We start from the raw sequence: 17,642 nt of genomic DNA, 5'->3' as shown, positions 1-17,642 counted from the left end.
CCCCCCCCCCAGCACACCCAGGGAGCTCCCTGGTGAGGAAGGCACCTCCTCCAGCCTCCTCTATCTCGTGGCCGTGGGTCTAGTTCAGAGGCATCGTCCCCAGTCACGAGCTTTCGTTTCCCTTAAAACTATTGATCCAATAGCTTTAACGTCAGCAGTCCTCTCTGAATCAGGAGGAACGTGTAGGCCGCCAGCCGTGAGAATTGCAGACCGCCCCGCCCTGGGCACACAGGCTGGCAGCGCCGAATCCCTGCACCTGCTCGGAGACGCCTCATACTCACTTCACGGGAGCTGCCTGTCACGTCACGGGGACGGACTGTCCGGTGTGGCGGCCACAGCCCCACGGGACATGGAAAAGAGGAAGCCTCGCCCTGCGGGTGTTTTTTGGTTTTTTGGTTCTTTCCCTCTCTAACGGACTGGGAACAGAGTTTGGGTGGGGTGCCAAAGGAAAATGGCTCTGGTGCGTTTAAGTCATCGGCGGGGAAGCTGTACGTTCTGCAACGCGGAAACTCAGACGTGCCGTCTTTTTAGGTGTGGGCAGGTGCACAGGTGGTACGGAGGGTCCCAGACGCTCACTCTTCTACAAATTCAAGTAATTCAGCGTAAAAAGAAAGGTTGATTAAAATTAGTTTTGGTTCTTAGTCAAAGTTAGCCTGTGTGGTTTTTTTAAGAAACCGTTTTGCTAAATTATTTTTACTTGGAACGTTTCAGATTTAATGCTGCAAACATGTTAAATTTTATAATCGTTGGCTTCTCTGAGTGAAGCTCAGAAATACTTAAAAATAGCTGTTATCGTCCGCCTTAGGAGAGGTGGTGTTTATTCCAGTTTGCATTTTTATGGTGAAATAAAATCCTTTTCCAATGAACTGATGTTTGCCATACTTAGTGTGTTTTCTCGTTTTCAAGTTCTTTGGGCTGCCTCACTGACCTGAGCGTACTTTGGCGTATCTGAGATCGCTGATCTCCGCAGAGTCAGTGCGCGCGCTGTGGCTTTCGTGAAACAAGGCCCTGGAGAACAGGTGACCTGAGGCTCAGCCCCTTTGCTTACTGGGGACGCAAACGGGTAGCAAGTTCACAGAAGCAGTCTTTTTAAAGCTACAGTGCCATTAAAAAAATTTTTTTAAAAAAAGACTTAAAGGAAGTGGTTCTCTCCTCACCTTGAGTTGAGGTAGCAGGTAGGTGTCAGTGCCCCTGCTGGGACCCCGAGCTGCAAGTGATCCCTCCGTCTGTCTGTGTTTTAAGTCAAACCCAGATGTTCTCAGCACGTGGAGGGCAGTCATATGCTTTTTCCACCCTAGTCACATCATCGTCAGAATCTCAGTTCGGCACAATAGACTCGCACTTTCCTTCTCTGCGCTGGCATTGGTCTGGTCTGTCCCCAGCCGAGGTGTGGGTGCAGGACGTGCTCAGATGCCCAGTGATTGGAGATGCCTCTCGGAGATGCACACGGGCAGCTGTGTCAGGATTCCTGCAGCCTGGCATTAAGTGTTTTTCGCCCCGTCAGCAGCTCTGCGAAAGTCGGAGGACTGGGTGTCGCTCTGGGTGCCCAGGATATGTTGCTGGATGAGACAGGCGCCCTGAAACATGGGAATCTTGAAGGAGCAAGTACAGGACTGAGGAGCAGGCCACGTGGCATCACGTGTGTGTGTAGGGGAGGTCTCTGAAGTCAAGGGAGATCTCGGTGAGGTCAGAGAAGGTTTCTGTGAAGTGAGGGAGAGTCAGATCAGCAGACATCTCTGAGGTCAGGGGAGGTATCACTGTGGACCAGAGTCAGGCCTCTGAATTCTAAACCTGTTCCACTGATCATGTGTATTCCACCTCCAAAACCACTGAGCTACGCAGCAGAAGGTGGAGGCGTAATCAGTGCTGCCCAGGCCAATCCTCCCTTACCGACTGGTCCTCCGCCTGCTGGATCTGTCAGTTCCTGAGACAGGGGTGGCATTGACATCTCCAACCGTAGCAGCAGACGCATCTTTTTCTCCTCAAAGGCCTAACAGTTTCTGCCTTTTGTGTTTGACACTGTGTTATTAGTTGCGTACAAGTTAAGGATTGTCACGTCTCCTTGGAGAACTGGCTCCTTGGTCATTTGCAGTGCCCTTCTGTACCTTGATAATTTTCCTTGTCCTGAAGTCTGGTGGTAAGTGGGGAGGAAAGGAATTTGATGGAAAGAGATGTCCGTTACGTGTGTGTGTCTCCTAGATACACACACAGCATCCAAGGGCGTCAGGGGAAAACAAGGTTTTGGCGTAAAAGCCACGATTGTTCTCTCTTTTCAAGCCAAGCTCCGCAGAGGAGAGGACAGTAGTTTTTTGTTGTGACACAGCAGATACTTTTAGAGGCAACGTGCCTAAGAAGGAGGATTCGGGAGCCTGGCTTAGAACCGTTTCACCCAACAGCCCCTCTTCTGTGAGGCCGACGGCAGTGATTTGCATGGGGACCCGGTGAAGAGCACCCATACAGCCCGTGTGGGGGCCTGGTGGTTTGGACTCATCTTGGGTTTAAGACACTTGTCGTCCTTATGACTTAGGGTGGGATTTCCCAGGTTACCAGTGCAACCAACCCTTATCCGTGGGTTGCACATCCACGGATTCAGTGAACCGCAGATTGAATACTATGTTTACCATCCGCGGTTGGTTGAATCCGTGTGTGCGGAGCCATGGATACGGGAGGTGGACTCTGGGACTTAAGCATCGGTGAATTTTGGTACCGGCGGTGCGTCCTGGAACGGATCCGCGTAGATACCGAGGGACAATTGTGCTTTCATTTATTTTCTAAAAGTTCTCTTGCTCTCTGTAGGAGTTGTTAGCAATAAAAAATAGAGATTAATTGAAACACGTCTGTTAACTGATTCGATTTTATCTTCACAAACCAGGATTTTTCTTAGTTCTGAGGTGACTAGATTGTAACCAAGGGCGCTGTGACTAAGGAACACGTTTATTGAGGAAATGGAAGGTTTCCACCCTAGAAGCGTTGTCCTGCCAACTTCTGGGGTGAATGAATGGGAGGTTTGCTTCTCCTTTTCTGTCTGTCTGTCTCATAGTGTTTTGTCTTGAGCCTCTTTCTAGCCGAGTGGGCTCATTATCTCATTGTGGGTAAATAAAACCCACCCCCAATTTATCACAGTTTTACCCGGCGGAGATGTTCTCCAGACCTGAGGGCCTGGGTGGGGGGCGGTCACCAGGTGTTCTGGGATTTGGGACTTGACTGTGGCTCTTGTGTCCGCTGGAACCTAGCAACCTGCGTTCGAGGAGAGATTAGGAAATGACAAAAGGCGCAGAGCTCTCAGGGAGGGGTCCAGGGAAGAACGAGGTTAACGTGGTGTCGGGCAGTTGATTCACCCCTTTCACTGCCATCTTCACTCCTGCAAACCCTGAATCTGGCAGGCGACTGTCGATGCAAAGGGATTTTTGACCTGCTTTCGTTTTGTAGTTGCTTTTACCTGGATTTTTAAAGTTCTGCCAAAGAGGAGGGTGTCGCCACTGTAACCATGCCCCGCTCCTCCAGGCACCTGTGCTTTTCCTCACCATGCGTATCCCTGCTCAACACGCACGGCGGAAACCCCACCAACTCACCTGAGTCACCTAGGCTGCCGTCTTGCTAGAGTCCCCACTTCCTGTCTTTGCCCTGTGATCTCCCACCTGGGGTTTCATGCCAGCTCACAGGGTCCTTGATGCACACACCGTATGAAGGGGGTCGGGTCCATTTCTAAGTCCTCGGCTTCGCTCCAAACTTGTTCTTGTAAACTGATCGTCCTGGGAAAGTGCCTCCAGCGTCTCCCTTCTCCCTCTCGCGGCCCCCGTGGAGGCACCGTGCCTCCTCCTTCCTCATACTTGGGCTCTGCTCCCCAAGGTGACACGGCTTCTAGGGTCCCAGTGTCACCTGGAGAGGTGGGTCTGGGAGTGACACGGTGACAGCGGAACGGAAGAAGGGCCTCCTGGAGGTGTGTGCTGGGAGATTGTTAAAAAGGAAGTGACACCCTTCTGTCCATGTTTCTGCTCCCACCAAGTACCTGAACCAGGTTCCCCCAGACCCAAGGAAAACCGGGAAAAAGTTCATTCTGAGCCATCACGAGAGGAAGCCCTGCCCACCTCGTTTAGAGGACGCATTTCCAATCGAACGTCAGTTATTACTTAACATTTGCAAAGTTTTCATTTATACACCTGCTCACGATGAGTCAGAGCACAGAAAACACATAAAACCTTCTGTCAACAGTAAAAAACACAAAAAACGTAAATTCTCATACAATTTCAATTTATATATTTTATTCTTTCTAGTTTTACTGAGATATAATTGACATTGGTTTGAAATTTGTGTATACTGCAAAACGATCACCACGAAAAGGCTAGTTAACCTCCGTCACCTCGTGTATAGACATCTTACTTCACAAGTATGATGGGATGACCAGGTACATTTCTAAGCACAAAAAAATAGAGCCCAGAATCCTGGCGGGGAGAAAAGTGAGTTGAGAATGTGGATAGAACTAGAAAAGGAAACCATATAACATTATTATTTTAAACACGCTGTTTTGTGGGGTTTTAAGTGGATGGATATAGTTATTAAATCGCTAGGGTGTTCAGATTCTATCAGACACACTCTAAAGAATGCTGCAAATTTGAAAAACGTCTATCATATGCCAAGCATTGCACCGTTTGCATTTGCATTTGGATGATATTAAAAAAAAAAAAAAAAAAAAAAAAAAGGCGTAGCGGGTACCTGAAAGACCCCTGCCCCGGGATGGCGGTCTGGTTTCAGACTTCCAGGTGTTCTGGACTGACCTCGGGGTGAGAGGAAAAGGCAGGATTCCACGCGACAGGTGTGTGTGTGGTGGGGGGGGGGGCTCGGGGGGGGGGGGGGGGAGAGCGGAGCACCTGTAACATGTGTTTTCCAGGTGATGCTCATGCTCTGTCGGAGGAGGGGGTGCAGTTCGTGGAGCGTCCCTTCCAGCCCCTCCCACCTGCCCCACTGCCCACACGCACATGGTGTGCCCGAGGCCCAGCCCCCTCCTCCGGGCAGGCCCTTGCCCTGGCACCATACGCACCCCCTCTCTCATCAGGCCCCTCCAGTCAGCCCGTGGACAGGCTGACGTCTCCACCCCCGAGCTGTGTACGTGTCTCCCCATACCCGCTTCAGCCTGAGTCCACCCATCTCTGCTCTCGTCCATAAAACCCCTGCAGGAGGGTCTTCTCTCCTACCCTGCAACTCAGGCGCTGCCCTCACACTCCCACCATGCTCACTGCCCCATCAGAACGCTCGCACCCAGGCGCTGTAGACGGAACGTTCACGTCCCCCCAAATTCAGACGTGTTGGGGGGGCCCCTTACCCCCAAGGCGATGGTGTCAGGAGGTGGGGCCTCTGGGAGGTGATGAGGTCATAAGGGTGGAGCCCCCGTGGATCGGATTAGTGTCCTTAGAAAAGAGACCCCAGGGAGCTCCCTCGCCCCTTCCTCCGTGGGAGGACACAGCGAGAAGACGTCCCTCTAGGAACCAGGAGGAGGGTCCTCTCCAGATGCTAAATCTGCCCTCGCCGCGATCTCGGACGTCCAGCCTCCGGGACCGTGAGGAATAAGTGTGTGTTGCTTATAAGCCCCCAGTCTGAGGTATTACAGGAGCTGCAAGTAACGAATACCAGGTGGTCTCCAAGTACGTCTGAACTCACCCTTCTCCAATCACATTCCCTCTTGCTTTAGGACAGCAAGTTAAATCATCCTGCGGCCCCAGGCTCCAAACTAAAAGGAAAACAATTTGCTCAATTACAAAAACCAAAACCCACTAGAACGGCAGTACTACCTACTACTACTAATCGTCATCACTGACAGTAATAATAAAAGGGAAATAAACACTGACAAGGATGTGGAGGAACTGGGGCCCTGTGCCCTGTCGGTGGGAACGTAAATAGGGCAGCTGCTGTGGGAAGCAGCTTAGCAGTTTCCTAAAAAGTTAAACACAGACACACTGTGGTTCCCAGTCACCCCACCGCTAAGTGCACACCCAGCGGAACTGAAAACAGTCATCTAAGAAAAGCTTGTACAGGGATATTCATAACAGCAGTATTTACAACGGCGACAAATGTGGAAACAACCCAAGTGTCCATGGATGGATGGATACACAGCATGGGGTCCGTGCACACAGCGGAATATGACTCAGCCGTGAAAAGGAGCGAAGCTCTGACACAGGCTACCACGTGGATGGACCTTGAACACACGATGCTCAGTGAGAGAAGCCAGAGGCAGGAGGACACACAGTGTGTGATTCCATTGGTAGAAACGTCCAGAACAGGCCAGTCCACAGAGACAAGAAAGGAGATTCATGGTTGGCAGGGGCTGGGGGAGGGGGAGTGACTTTTCATGGGGACGGGGTCTCCTTGGCGGGATGAGAAGGTTTGATAGAGGTGATGTTTGCACAACACTGTGAAAGTCCTAAAGGCTTCTGAGCTGTTTACTTGAAACGGTTAAAATGGTCAGTTTTATGTTACGTGCATTTTACACAAATAAAAAGCTAAGAATATGGTGTTTTGGCTTTTTCTTTGATTTCTCCTTTCCCGGGTTCTTGGTCTAACTCTGTAACGGAACCAAACTCGGGTCCTGTGTGCAGAAAAGCCAATCTCCTTCACCCCTGTGGCGAAGGAAAGTGCAGCTTTGCTGCAGGGCCCAGCAAGGAGAACAGGGCTGGTGCTCACAAACCCGAACTCCCCGAAGGGCTTCGGCAAAGCATCTTTAGAGGCAAAGCACGGTAGGCGTGTCCCAGGATGTGTGATCAGCTCCTGCACAGTTCTCTGACTGACTGACGGTGAGGTACCAGGACAGGGTCACAGGGGTTAACGTCATCAGTCCTCAGGTGCCAGGAGGTCTGGGGGCTATGTGTTCATGATCATCAGGTAGTTAATTTCTTCCACTCGGTGGTGGTTTTAGCCTCTGCAGAACAACTCCGGAAAAGTGCATCAGATACTGTTATCTAAGGGCTTTAGGGAGGAGCTACAGCAGAGGGCATGGGGGAGGGGTCTGTCCCGGGAAGGCCCCAGAGGGTCCTACTCGGTTACAATTCCCTGGGCGCCTTGATCTTTGAAAAGGCTTAGAAGGCTGGTTTGGTTCAGGGACTGGAGGGTGTACAGCTCCCCAGACATCGGCCAGCCCCGTCCTCCTGGGCCTTCGGGGGGAGCAGAGGATGGTGTGGCCCCCGCCCACCCGCCATGCTTCAGCCTCTCCAGGCTTAGGCCCACGCGGCTCACAGCCCGGGGCGTCTCTCCTGCTCATGCGTCATCCTTACACCAGCTCAGTATCTCCTCTGCCTTGGACCCCACCCGCTGCAAGGCGCAGAGTTCGGGGTGCACCTCTGAAACAGGAACCCTGCCGTCCACCACTGATCCGTGACTCGCCGCTACTGGTGAGAAATCTGTATGGGTTTCCTGGAGCGTCTGTGACAGATGGACACAAGCTGGGGGCTTAAAATAACAAACAGTCATCCTTCCCCAGTCCCGGAGGCCAGGCATGTGAGGTCAAGGTGTCCCAGGGGCCGAGGTCCCTCCAGAGGCTCCAGGGGAGGGTCCTTCCTGCCTCTTCCAGCTTCTGGGGGCTCCAGGCGTCCCTGGGCTCGTGGCCGCATCCCTCCCGTCTCTGCCTCCGTCTTCCCGGGGCTTCTCCTGTGTGTCTGTGTCTCTCCTCTTCTGTGTCTTAGAAGGACCCTGTCACTGGATGCAGGGCCGCCCTCCTCCAGGAGGACCTCGTCTCAGACCCTTCACTGCATCACACCCGCAAAGACTGCATTTCCAAATAAGGTCTTTTCTGAGGTTCCAGGAATTTTAGGGGGACAGTCTAATTTTAGGGGGACTGTTGAAACCCAGTGCAACATCCCAATTTCAGAGATGTTAAGTGTTTGGGTTTTTTTAATGTACGTTTTGGAATTGATACAACCATTTCTCACCTAATGACTAGACCATGTTGAATCTCTGATTTTCCATCTTCCTTGCACGTCAGCCCTGGGAGTGTTTAAAAAGCCAAAAGCTTTTTACATGTGTGCTTACGTTTAAGTTAGAGATTTGAAAAAAAAATAAAATTTTATTGAGGTAGAGTTGATTTACCATGTGTTAATTTCTGCTGTACAGCAAAGGGATTCAGTTATACATATACATACATTCTTTTTCATATTCTTTTCCGTGATGGTTTATCCCAGGATATTGAACAGAGTTCCCTGTGCTTCACAGTAGGACTTGTTGTTGATCCATCCTAAATGTAATAGCTTGCATCTACTAACCCCAGACTCCCACTCCATCCCTTCCCCACCCCCCTCCCCCTTGGCTACCACAAGTCTGTTCTCTACGTCTGTGAGTCTGTTTCTGTTTCATAGGTGTTTGTGTCATATTTTAGATCCCACGTATAAGTGATATCATATGACATTTCTCTTTCTCTGGCTGGCTTGCTTCACTTAGTATGATAATCTCTAGGTCCACCATGTTGCTGCAAATGGCATGATTTCATTCTTTTTCATGGCTGAGTCGTATTCCATTGTGTATATGTGCCACATCTTCTTTATCCACTCCTCTGCTGATGGACACTTAGGTTGCTTCCGTGTCTTGGCTACTGTGAATAGTGCTGCTGTGAACATTGGGGTGCATGTATCTTTACCAGTCAGTGTTTTACTGGACCATATGATTTAGAGATGTTTTTAAAACGCGTGTGCTTGTTTGCAGTGAAAGCGGAAGAGGCTGTTTGCAAGCTCCTGTACTGAGAAGCGGAGGAGCAGTGGGGATATCCGTCCCTGCCCTGCACATGTGTGTCTCCAACACTGATGTGTAGGGACCCCCGGAGACAGAGGCAGGGCAGCCACGCAGCCCAGAACAGGCCGTGCATTTTCATCCAGCCTGTACGTGCGATCACCTGAGGCTACTTTGGTGTTCTGGTTCTTCCTAAGTTTCCACAGATGGGCAGACCTTGTTTCGTCATGCTTTGCTTTACTGCACTTTACATATGGTGGAATTTTTAGAAATGGAAGGTTTGGGGCCCCCCTGTGTCGAGCAAGTCTATTGGCGCCATTTTTCCAACATCATTTGCTCACTTTGTGTCTCTGTGTCACATTTTGGTCATTCTCGCAGCATTTCAAACCTTTAAATTATTTGTTATGGTGTCTATGGTTTTTGACGTTATTGCTATGACTCACAATATTTGTTTTATTGGGGTGGCCTGGAACCAAACCCGCAATCTCCCCAGCGGATATCTGTGTGCTTTTTTCTTTTATTCTCTTTGGCCTCGCTGCACGGCATGTGGGATCTTAGCCCCCTGCCGTGGAAGCGAGGAGTCTCCTTAACCACTGCACTGCCAGGGAAGCCCCTAGGCTCATCTTTAAAGGACAGTCGTCAACATAAATTCTTTTCTGGCCGATGAGAACAGGCTTCTGTCAGGATGCCGTCTTCCTTCTGCCGGTATAAATGGGGACCGTTGAGGGCCTGGCTGCGCAGGACAGATGCTGGTCCAATGAACAGCTCAGCACGGCCAGGCATCTTGGGACTCTCGTGGCCTCTAAGTCCTTTTGAGACAGGCTGGGACCTGGGACCCTCTGCTGCAGTGCTTGCACCTGGACACACCTCTCCTGGAGCAGCAAAATACAAAGAAACTATAAGGGACTAAAAATAACTGCGTGCATGCGCAGTTGGGGCAGATTCTGGACAAAAGATACAAAGAGACCAAAAACCCACCTGTGACCTCTGAAGAGCCGGGAGCAGAAGCAGGGCACTGCGCATGCCCCCTGCACTCACACCACCAAACGGGTGGGCAGACCCCCTCAGCCTCCCCTCCGGCCCGACCCCTGGACACACCCCTACCCTCACCCCGTGTAAGGAGCCAGCTGCCCCCTCCTCGGGGAGCGGGGCAAGGGCACCTGTTATTTGTTCTCGCTGCCCCCCTCCCCCCCACCCCACCCCAAGCCCTGCCTATCAGAAATGAAAAAATGGACTTCTTGGCCAGGAAACAAAACCAGAAATGAATGACAGAAACCGATAATGATGCTATGCCACCACAGGATTTGTATTTTCAATTAAGACTGTCTCCGTTCAACAAGGCTTATGCATGTTGTCCGAAAGAACAAACAAATGAACAAATGATTTCCAGCCCCTGAACTGGCCTTCCTGTCTCCCACAGACTGCAAGCAGCTTTTCTTCTAAAACCTCCTAGGACTGAACTGCTGAAACGGAACAGGACTTAGCAAAGGACTTTAAAGGTCAATATCATCTTACAAATATGAACAGTGCTTTCATCATAATTACATTCCATTAACCAACAAGCAGTTCCACCCCCTCACCCCACCCCACCCCCGGCTGCAGCAGGGACCCCAGTAAAGCTTTGCCTGAATTTCTTGTCTGGCCTCTGATCAATTTCTATCGATTAAGGAGGCCAAGAACCCCGGTCGGTAACACTTTCTGCCCCTGGAAGAGTAAATCCAAGCACCGACCTTGAATTCCATAGGTTCCTTCCCGTCACTCAATCTCATTACTAAACTAATCACCTTAAGTGAAGATCCCGGATTGTTCCTGCAGCCAAGGGGGATTTGGCTGAGAAAGGGCTGCTTAAGTTTTAATCAAGCAAATGGTCTCGATGGCCAGTCCCTCTGGCCTCCTGTGGGTCCCTCCCAGAGGTCCCCCGTCGCTCTCGCCTTCAGGCTCTGTCCACCGTGGCATGGTCAGCTGACACTGAGGTCCTGCTTGCCGGGGTCCAGGGTGGAAAAAGGAGGGCCACCACGGCGGGGCAGGTGCGGGGTGGGGGGGAGCTGCAGCCCCCATCTGGGCTCTGAGGGTTTAAACCTGAGCGTCAGAAATGGCTGGAAAAGCGGGGAGCAGCTCCCCAGCGGGGCTGGGCCATGGCAGGACCTGGTTCAGGGCAGGTTCTGGGCTTCCTCTGGGATTAGCATGGCTCACCACGGTTCACTGGTGATTGAAACGCCTCCAGTGGAAATAATTGATCACCCTGGTGTAGCGGATTAAATGATGCCCCCCCCCCCAAAACATATGTCCTTGTCGTAACCCCCAGAACCCAGGAACGGGACCTTATTTGGAAATAGGGTCTTTGCAGATGTGATGCAGTGAAGGGTCTGAGATGAGGTCCTCCTGGAGGAGGGTGGCCCTGCATCCAGTGACAGGGTCCTTCTAAGACACAGAAGGCGAGAGACACAGACACACAGGAGAAGCCCCGGGAAGACGGAGGCAGAGACGGGAGGGACGCGGCCACGAGCCCAGGGACGCCTGGAGCCCCCAGGAGCTGGAAGAGGCAGGAAGGACCCTCCCCTGGAGCCTCTGGAGGGACCTCGGCCCCTGGGACACCTTGACCTCAGACGTCTAGTCTCCGGGACTAGGTGAGGATGAATGTTTGTGGTTTACAGCCCCCCAGTTTGTGGTCATCTGTTACAGCTGCACCAGAAAATTAATACACCCCCTCCATCCCCATAGGAAGGGCCCAGAGCCTGTTCAATCCATCCAATGAGTTATCAACACCAGGGATTAGCGGGCATACGGGTTTGGGACCAGTTCCACAGCTGATGGTGCAAGGGCGGGCAGGGGCTGCGGGTGCAGGTGATTTTAGGGCTGTGTGCTCATCAGGGACAGAAGGAGTGAGTGGAAACCCCGGGGGTCCCCATAAGCTTTGTCATCCCCTTAATCAGGCTGATGGAATTTTCAAAAATAATCCATGTTGGGCTCACTCCCGGGCCTCCAGCAAAGAGCCTGGGGCATCAGCACTGAGCCCCTGGCCGTCCCCTCAGCTTGCTCAGAGACCCGTGGTTCCCGAAGCCGGGACGTTGGGGCCTCCAAGCCAGGCTGGCCTGGAGGGAAGACGTGTCCCCCTGGGGAGGAGGACTGCGGCCTCCTGGGGGGATGTCCCAGCGCCTTCGTGGTCGCCCGGGTAGGGGCTCTGAGAGCTGGCGGCCGGGCGCACACGCAGCCCGAGGCTGCCACCTGCGCTGTCTGCTCTCCGGGGGGCTGAGAGTGTCCTGGAACTCTGGACAAGCCTGTGTGCCGAAGCTTGGCCATCGGGGCCTGGGGCCCTTCTGGGGATCTGTTGACCCCCATGGACTCCATCTCAGAATGATGTTCATGTAAAGCTTAATCTGAACTAGATAAGATACAAAGGAAATGATGGTTATTGGAATACAGGTATCAGCTTATTTCAGACGCTTTGTGATCGAGGAATACGGGTGCTCGTCTGCTACACCCTAAACACAAGGTGATGCGTTTAAAATCGAGGCAGCTTTGAAAGGTCCACCCAGCATGTAGTAGACGTGTTTCATCCCTTCTCGTGGCTGAATGAATATTATGTGCAGTGAACGTAGCAGGTACAGAAGGTCACAGGGTGTGTGACTCTGTTTATAGGAAACGTCCAGGACAGGCAAATCAGACAGACAGAAAGGGGTTTGTGGTGCCAGGGGCTGGGGGAGGGGGATGGTGAGTGACAGCTCATAGGGAAGGGGTGTCCTTTGGGGGGATGAGAAGGTTCTGGAACCAGATAGAGGTGGTGCTTGCACAACGTTGTGGATGTGCTAAACGCCGCTGAGCTGTTTAGTCTAAAATGGTTAAAGGTGATCCTTGTGTTACTTGAATTTTTGCTTCAGTGAAAACTGGAGGGAAGTTGGAGTTGGATTTTGTGTTGTAGAGCGACAGGGGTGGCAGGTGTGTTGAATGAGGTTGTGAGCGGCGGGTGCAGCCCTCCGGCGGGATTCACTGCGAATCCAGTCCGTCCTCCTCGCTTTGGGGTCCAAGTGGTGCAGCTCGCCGTGCGCAGAGTTGCTCGGAAGCAGGTAGGGGCAGGCCAGTCTCCGCTTGCTTGAGGGCGAGGCTGGGCCTGTCTCGCAAACAGCACGATCCCTCCAGGCTTTCTCGAATGAGCCTCCACTGTTGAGAACACACAGCCTCACCACGTGGCAGCTGACTGTCCTTGGGGCCTAGAGATGCCCACGCTTGGCCTCGCTGGCGGGAGGGGAGGGGTGTGCTGGTCTGTGGCAGCAAGACGGGGCGCTGTCTGCAGCTGGTGGTCCATCCAGACCCCCGGCTTCAGGGAGGGCACTGCCCGCCGGCAGGGTCCCACGGTCCCTGCAGCTGCTGTCGTGCCCCTGAGGACATTGTGGCTCCTCCTGGCCACGTGGTCACACAGGCATGGTCTGGGCGGACTTCGTCCTCGAGGGGGTGCTCAGATTCAGGAAGGGTGGACCGAAAAGGGGAGTGAAGCGTCTTCCCCCGTCCAAGCTCCGGATCCCCCGAATGCTACCCAGGGACCCCCGTGGGCTCAGACACCTATCTTAGCGCCACTGAGATGTAGGGAAGAGGACCTTACAGAAAACAGAGTAACTTGCTGCCTTCCCCTGGCTTGAAAACGTGACCTGGCTGTGCTCCCATCCCGTCCCCAGCCGGCTGGGGCTGCCCGCTCTTTACTCGGTGCCAGCTGCGTGCTCACAGGGCGTTCGGTGGCTTATAAATCTTGGGAGGAAAGTCGCTTTGGTACACGCAATTTCATGCCATGTACTGTCACCCGTAACAGAACCAGAGCAGATGCAATTTTACTAGAATAAAACTTAATACAATCTGAACAGAACGAGAGAGTTAATAAAATCTCCGTAGAATAAAGCTGAATGCAACCTTAAAAGCATAAGTCAATAACCTCTCAACAGAAGAGTGATTACAGCTTTACTATAATAAGTTAATACAACCTCACTACGTAAAAGCTAACACCTTCTTAATCAGATAAAACAATACAACTTTAATAGGACAAGAGTTAACAGAACGTCAATACAACAAGAGGTTCATCCAACGTTAAGAGAATAAAACGTACCTACAGCCCCACATAGAATAAGAGTTCGTAAAATCCTCACACACAAAGAGTGAACACAACCTGAATACAGGAGCTCATACAATCATAACAGGGTCAGAGGTAATGCAAGCCTCACAGAGCGAGAGTCAACACAACTTTAACAGAAGAACCATTACCATCTTTAGAGAATATACCTTAACACATCCTTAATAGAGCAAGACTTAATAAAACCTTAATAGAAAAAATCTGAATACAACCTTCATGGAATGAGAGTTAATAACATCTCAGTAGAACAACAGTGATTGCCATTCACTATACCAAGAGTTAATACAGCCTCGCTACAAGAGCTAATACCATCTTAATAGGATAAAACTTAGTGCAGCCTTAATACAGTAAGAGTTCATGCGACCTTAATAGGATAACAACCAATAGTACCTTTAGAAGAGTAGATTCAGTCTTAATAAAATAAGCGTTAATGCAACCTTAAGGGAATAGGAATGGATACAATCTTAATGAGAGAGTTAATATAAAATATAATCTTAGTGGAGTGAGAGTCGATGGAACTTTATTTTAATATAATGGTTCTCAAGTGGGGACTGTGCCCCCGGGGGCACACTTGTCAGTGTCTGGGGACATGTTTGCTTGTCACAGCTGGGGAGGGGTGAGGGGAGCTCCTGACATCCGGTGGGTGGAGATCAGGGATGCTGCTGCACACCCCGCAGTGCCCAGGACGCCCCACATCAGAGGTTGATCCAGCCCCACACGTCGGTAGCGCCGCTGCCTTAATAGGATAACAGTTACTAGAACCTTAATAACAGAATTAGGAATTAACACAATAGTACTGCACTCCCCTCTCCCGCATGCATTTGGAGGGCTTTCCAGTGTAATCATGGGTCGGGAAGCAGCAGCTTCCCTAGTTAACATAGACACAGGTCTTATTTTTCTGCTGTTAAAACAAGCCTAATCGTAAGTGTGGGAAACACATTATCTCAAGAAACCATCTCTCCACTGCACACCCGAAACTAAGACAACACTGTAAACCAACTCTAGGCCAGTAAAATTTTTTTTTTTAATTTTTAAAAATGAAGAATAGATAAACAACAAGGACCTACTGTATAGCGCAGGGAACTACACTCAATATTTTGTAATCTATATGGGAAAAGAATCTGAAAAAGAATGTATACGTGTATTCTTTTATATAAAACTGAATCACTTCGCTGCACACCTGAGACTAACGTGACGTAAATCAACTCTAGTTCAAGAAAATAAAAATAAAATTAAAAAAATTTTTTTAAATTAAAAAAAAATAAAAAATAAAATAAAAAATAAAAATTGTACCTGAAATCTAGGGTACAATTCTGGAAAAAAGAAAAAAAATCTGTCTCTCCTTGTGGGGCGTTTATGGATCCACCTCTCATGGCCAATATTATCCCAAACCATGTGTGCGAGGGGAAAAAAAATGCATTGATGGTTTATTCATTTTTTTTTTTTTTACCCTTTATGTATTATTTGGAGGCACCCTATTCACTTCTTTAGATGGAGAGAGAAAAAGAGAAAATAAACCATCTTAAGACTCTTGACACCAGCAGGTAGGGAACACCACTGACACCTGCGTATATTTCCTTGTTTGGAAAATGAAAACAGTGCAGAATGAAACAGCAGAAGAGGCCCTTGTCTGTCGCCCATCCCCCGAATTTCTGCTCCCAGGTGATCAGTGTGACCAGAGAGGGACAGAGAGAGGATTATAGGATTTTGAAAACTCACGTGGTGGCTTCCCGTGGTTGCATGTGCCCCTCGATATCCCTCGGGCGTCCCCTTTGGGGACCTCAGAGTCCCTCACGGGGGGGGTGTGCATTTCCCAGGACAGGTTCTTGCCGTTCCGGGCAGGTTCCGTGAAGAGCTTCTGTGGACGGACAGGGCGGGGGCAGCTGCTGCAGAGGCCTGGACCTACCAGGCTCCCACACCTTTGCTCCTGCCCGGCTGGCCAGCCCATGAATGACCCCCTTGGCCCCTGCCCCTAGGGGGACAGCCCGCACCGGGCCCTGGCGCCCACCCTCCCTGGGGACCAATCCATCCACTCCCATGGGGCAGGATTAGGGCTCAACCCCTCAAACAGCAGGAGCAGTCTCTTCTTGGGTGCAAGGTGGAAGCATCATTTAATAAATGTTTTTATTGTGGTAAAATAGACATACTATAACATTTACCATTTCAACCATTTTTAAGGGCACGGTTCATTGGCATCAAGTCCATTTATATTGTTGGGCAACCATCCCCACCATCATGTCCAGAACTTTCCCATCTTCCCAAACTTTGTCCCCATTAAACACTGACTCCCCCTCCCCCAGCCCCTGGACCCACCATCTACTTTCTGTGAATTTGACTCTTCTAGGGAACCCCGGTATGTGTCCTTCTGTGTCTGGCTTCTCTCACTCAGCATCATGTCCTCAAGGTTCATCCACATTGTACCTGGATCGGAATTCCCGTCTTTTCTAAGACTGAGTCATATTCCATTGTTTTTACACGGTATTTTGTTTATCCATCCATCCATCAGTGGGCACCTGGGTGGCATCCACCTTTTGGCCATTTTGAAGAATGCTTCACGTGAACACACGGGTGTCCACGCTATCTGTTTGGCTCCCTACTTTTGGTTCTTTTGGGTCTACACCCAGCAGTGGAATTGCTAGATCCTATGGTCATGCTATGCTGAATTTTTTGAGGAACTGCCCTGTTTTCCTGAGCACTTCCAGATGCACGCTCCCTCCCCATGGTGTGTGCGTCTGAGTGTGGTTCTTAAGAGAATTAAAGCTGAGTCTGGTTTCTGCCGTTGCCCCGAGGTTCTCTTCGCCGCCTGTGAGCTGGGAGTCTTTGACCTTCTGGCCGAGGCCCCGGAGGCCCTGGGCTCGGCTGCAGTGGCTGCACGTCTGGGCGTCAGCTCCCGGGGGACAGAGCTACTGCTGGTTGCCTGTGTGTCCCTGAAGCTGCTTCAAGTGGAAGTGAGGAGAGAAAAAGGTAAGCATCCTGGCTATTTTGAAGGAGGCATTTTAAAGGTGCACCCTCAGCACATGTTTTCTTTTTTTTTTTTTTTCTGTAAAGGGCCAGAGAGTAAGTATTCTCAGCCTTGTGGGCCGGCCGTGTGGTCTCTGCAGCTGCCACCCCTCTCTGCCTTTGGCGCACCCAAGCAGCTGGAGACAAACAAATGGGCGGGGCTGAGTGCCAATAAAACTTTATTGACAAGACAGGTGGTAGGCCAGGGTTCCAATAAAATTTTATTAACAAAAGAGGTGGTGGAACGGGGTTCTAGTAAAACTTTATTGACAAAAATTGGTGGTGGGCTAGGGTTCTAATAAAACTTTATTGATAAAACAGGTGGTGGGCCAGGGTTCCAATAAAACTTTATTGACAAAACAGGCAGAGGGCCAAAACCAGAGAGCAAACGCGGGATGTCATTTACCCACTCCCGATCTAGAGGTTTCCTCAGGCTGGTGTATGCACTGGAACCCTGATGAGGTATCCAAGGAACAAGATAAAAATGTGAAAAAAAAAAATCTCAAGGGAGTAATTTTCCATCAAGCTGAACTGATTCAGTTCAGGGGTTGCCATTTATTATGCGAGTATATTATTTTGGTGTTGAAGCTGCTTTTCTCTTATGGAAGATGGTGATGGTAGGGGTTTTTATTCTTTTCTTTTTTTTAATGTCCTGCCTTTTCAAAATTCAAAACTGTCAACCCTATGTCGGTCATCCAGATGGTTTTTTAGAGTTTTGTCAATCCGAGAAATTGCAAAGTGTAGGGACTATCGCTTGATAGAACAGGAGTGGGTGGCCCGGAGGTTGGGGGGGGGGGAAGCGGGGGGGCTTTTTTCTTGC

General features: G+C 50.6%; 1 protein-coding gene across 1 annotated transcript in view; it reads left to right on the top strand.

Moving 5' to 3' along the window:
* The first annotated feature begins 4,734 nt into the window (after nt 1–4,734).
* Nucleotides 4,735–17,642, top strand: part of ASMT (acetylserotonin O-methyltransferase) — a 49,194-nt gene continuing 36,286 nt past the window's right edge. The window contains exons 1-4 of the mRNA XM_007460501.1: nt 4,735–4,740; nt 10,644–10,740; nt 11,739–11,878; nt 16,612–16,786. Of these exons, the coding sequence (XP_007460563.1) occupies nt 4,735–4,740; nt 10,644–10,740; nt 11,739–11,878; nt 16,612–16,786 (418 nt within the window). The remainder of the gene's footprint in view (nt 4,741–10,643; nt 10,741–11,738; nt 11,879–16,611; nt 16,787–17,642) is intronic.

Source organism: Lipotes vexillifer, unplaced genomic scaffold, assembly GCF_000442215.2.
Source record: "Lipotes vexillifer unplaced genomic scaffold, Lipotes_vexillifer_v1.1 scaffold512, whole genome shotgun sequence".
In the NCBI taxonomy this organism is placed as follows: domain Eukaryota; kingdom Metazoa; phylum Chordata; class Mammalia; order Artiodactyla; family Lipotidae; genus Lipotes; species Lipotes vexillifer.
Note: the sequence above shows the minus strand (reverse complement) of the source record. Positions and strands in the feature narration are given on the sequence as shown.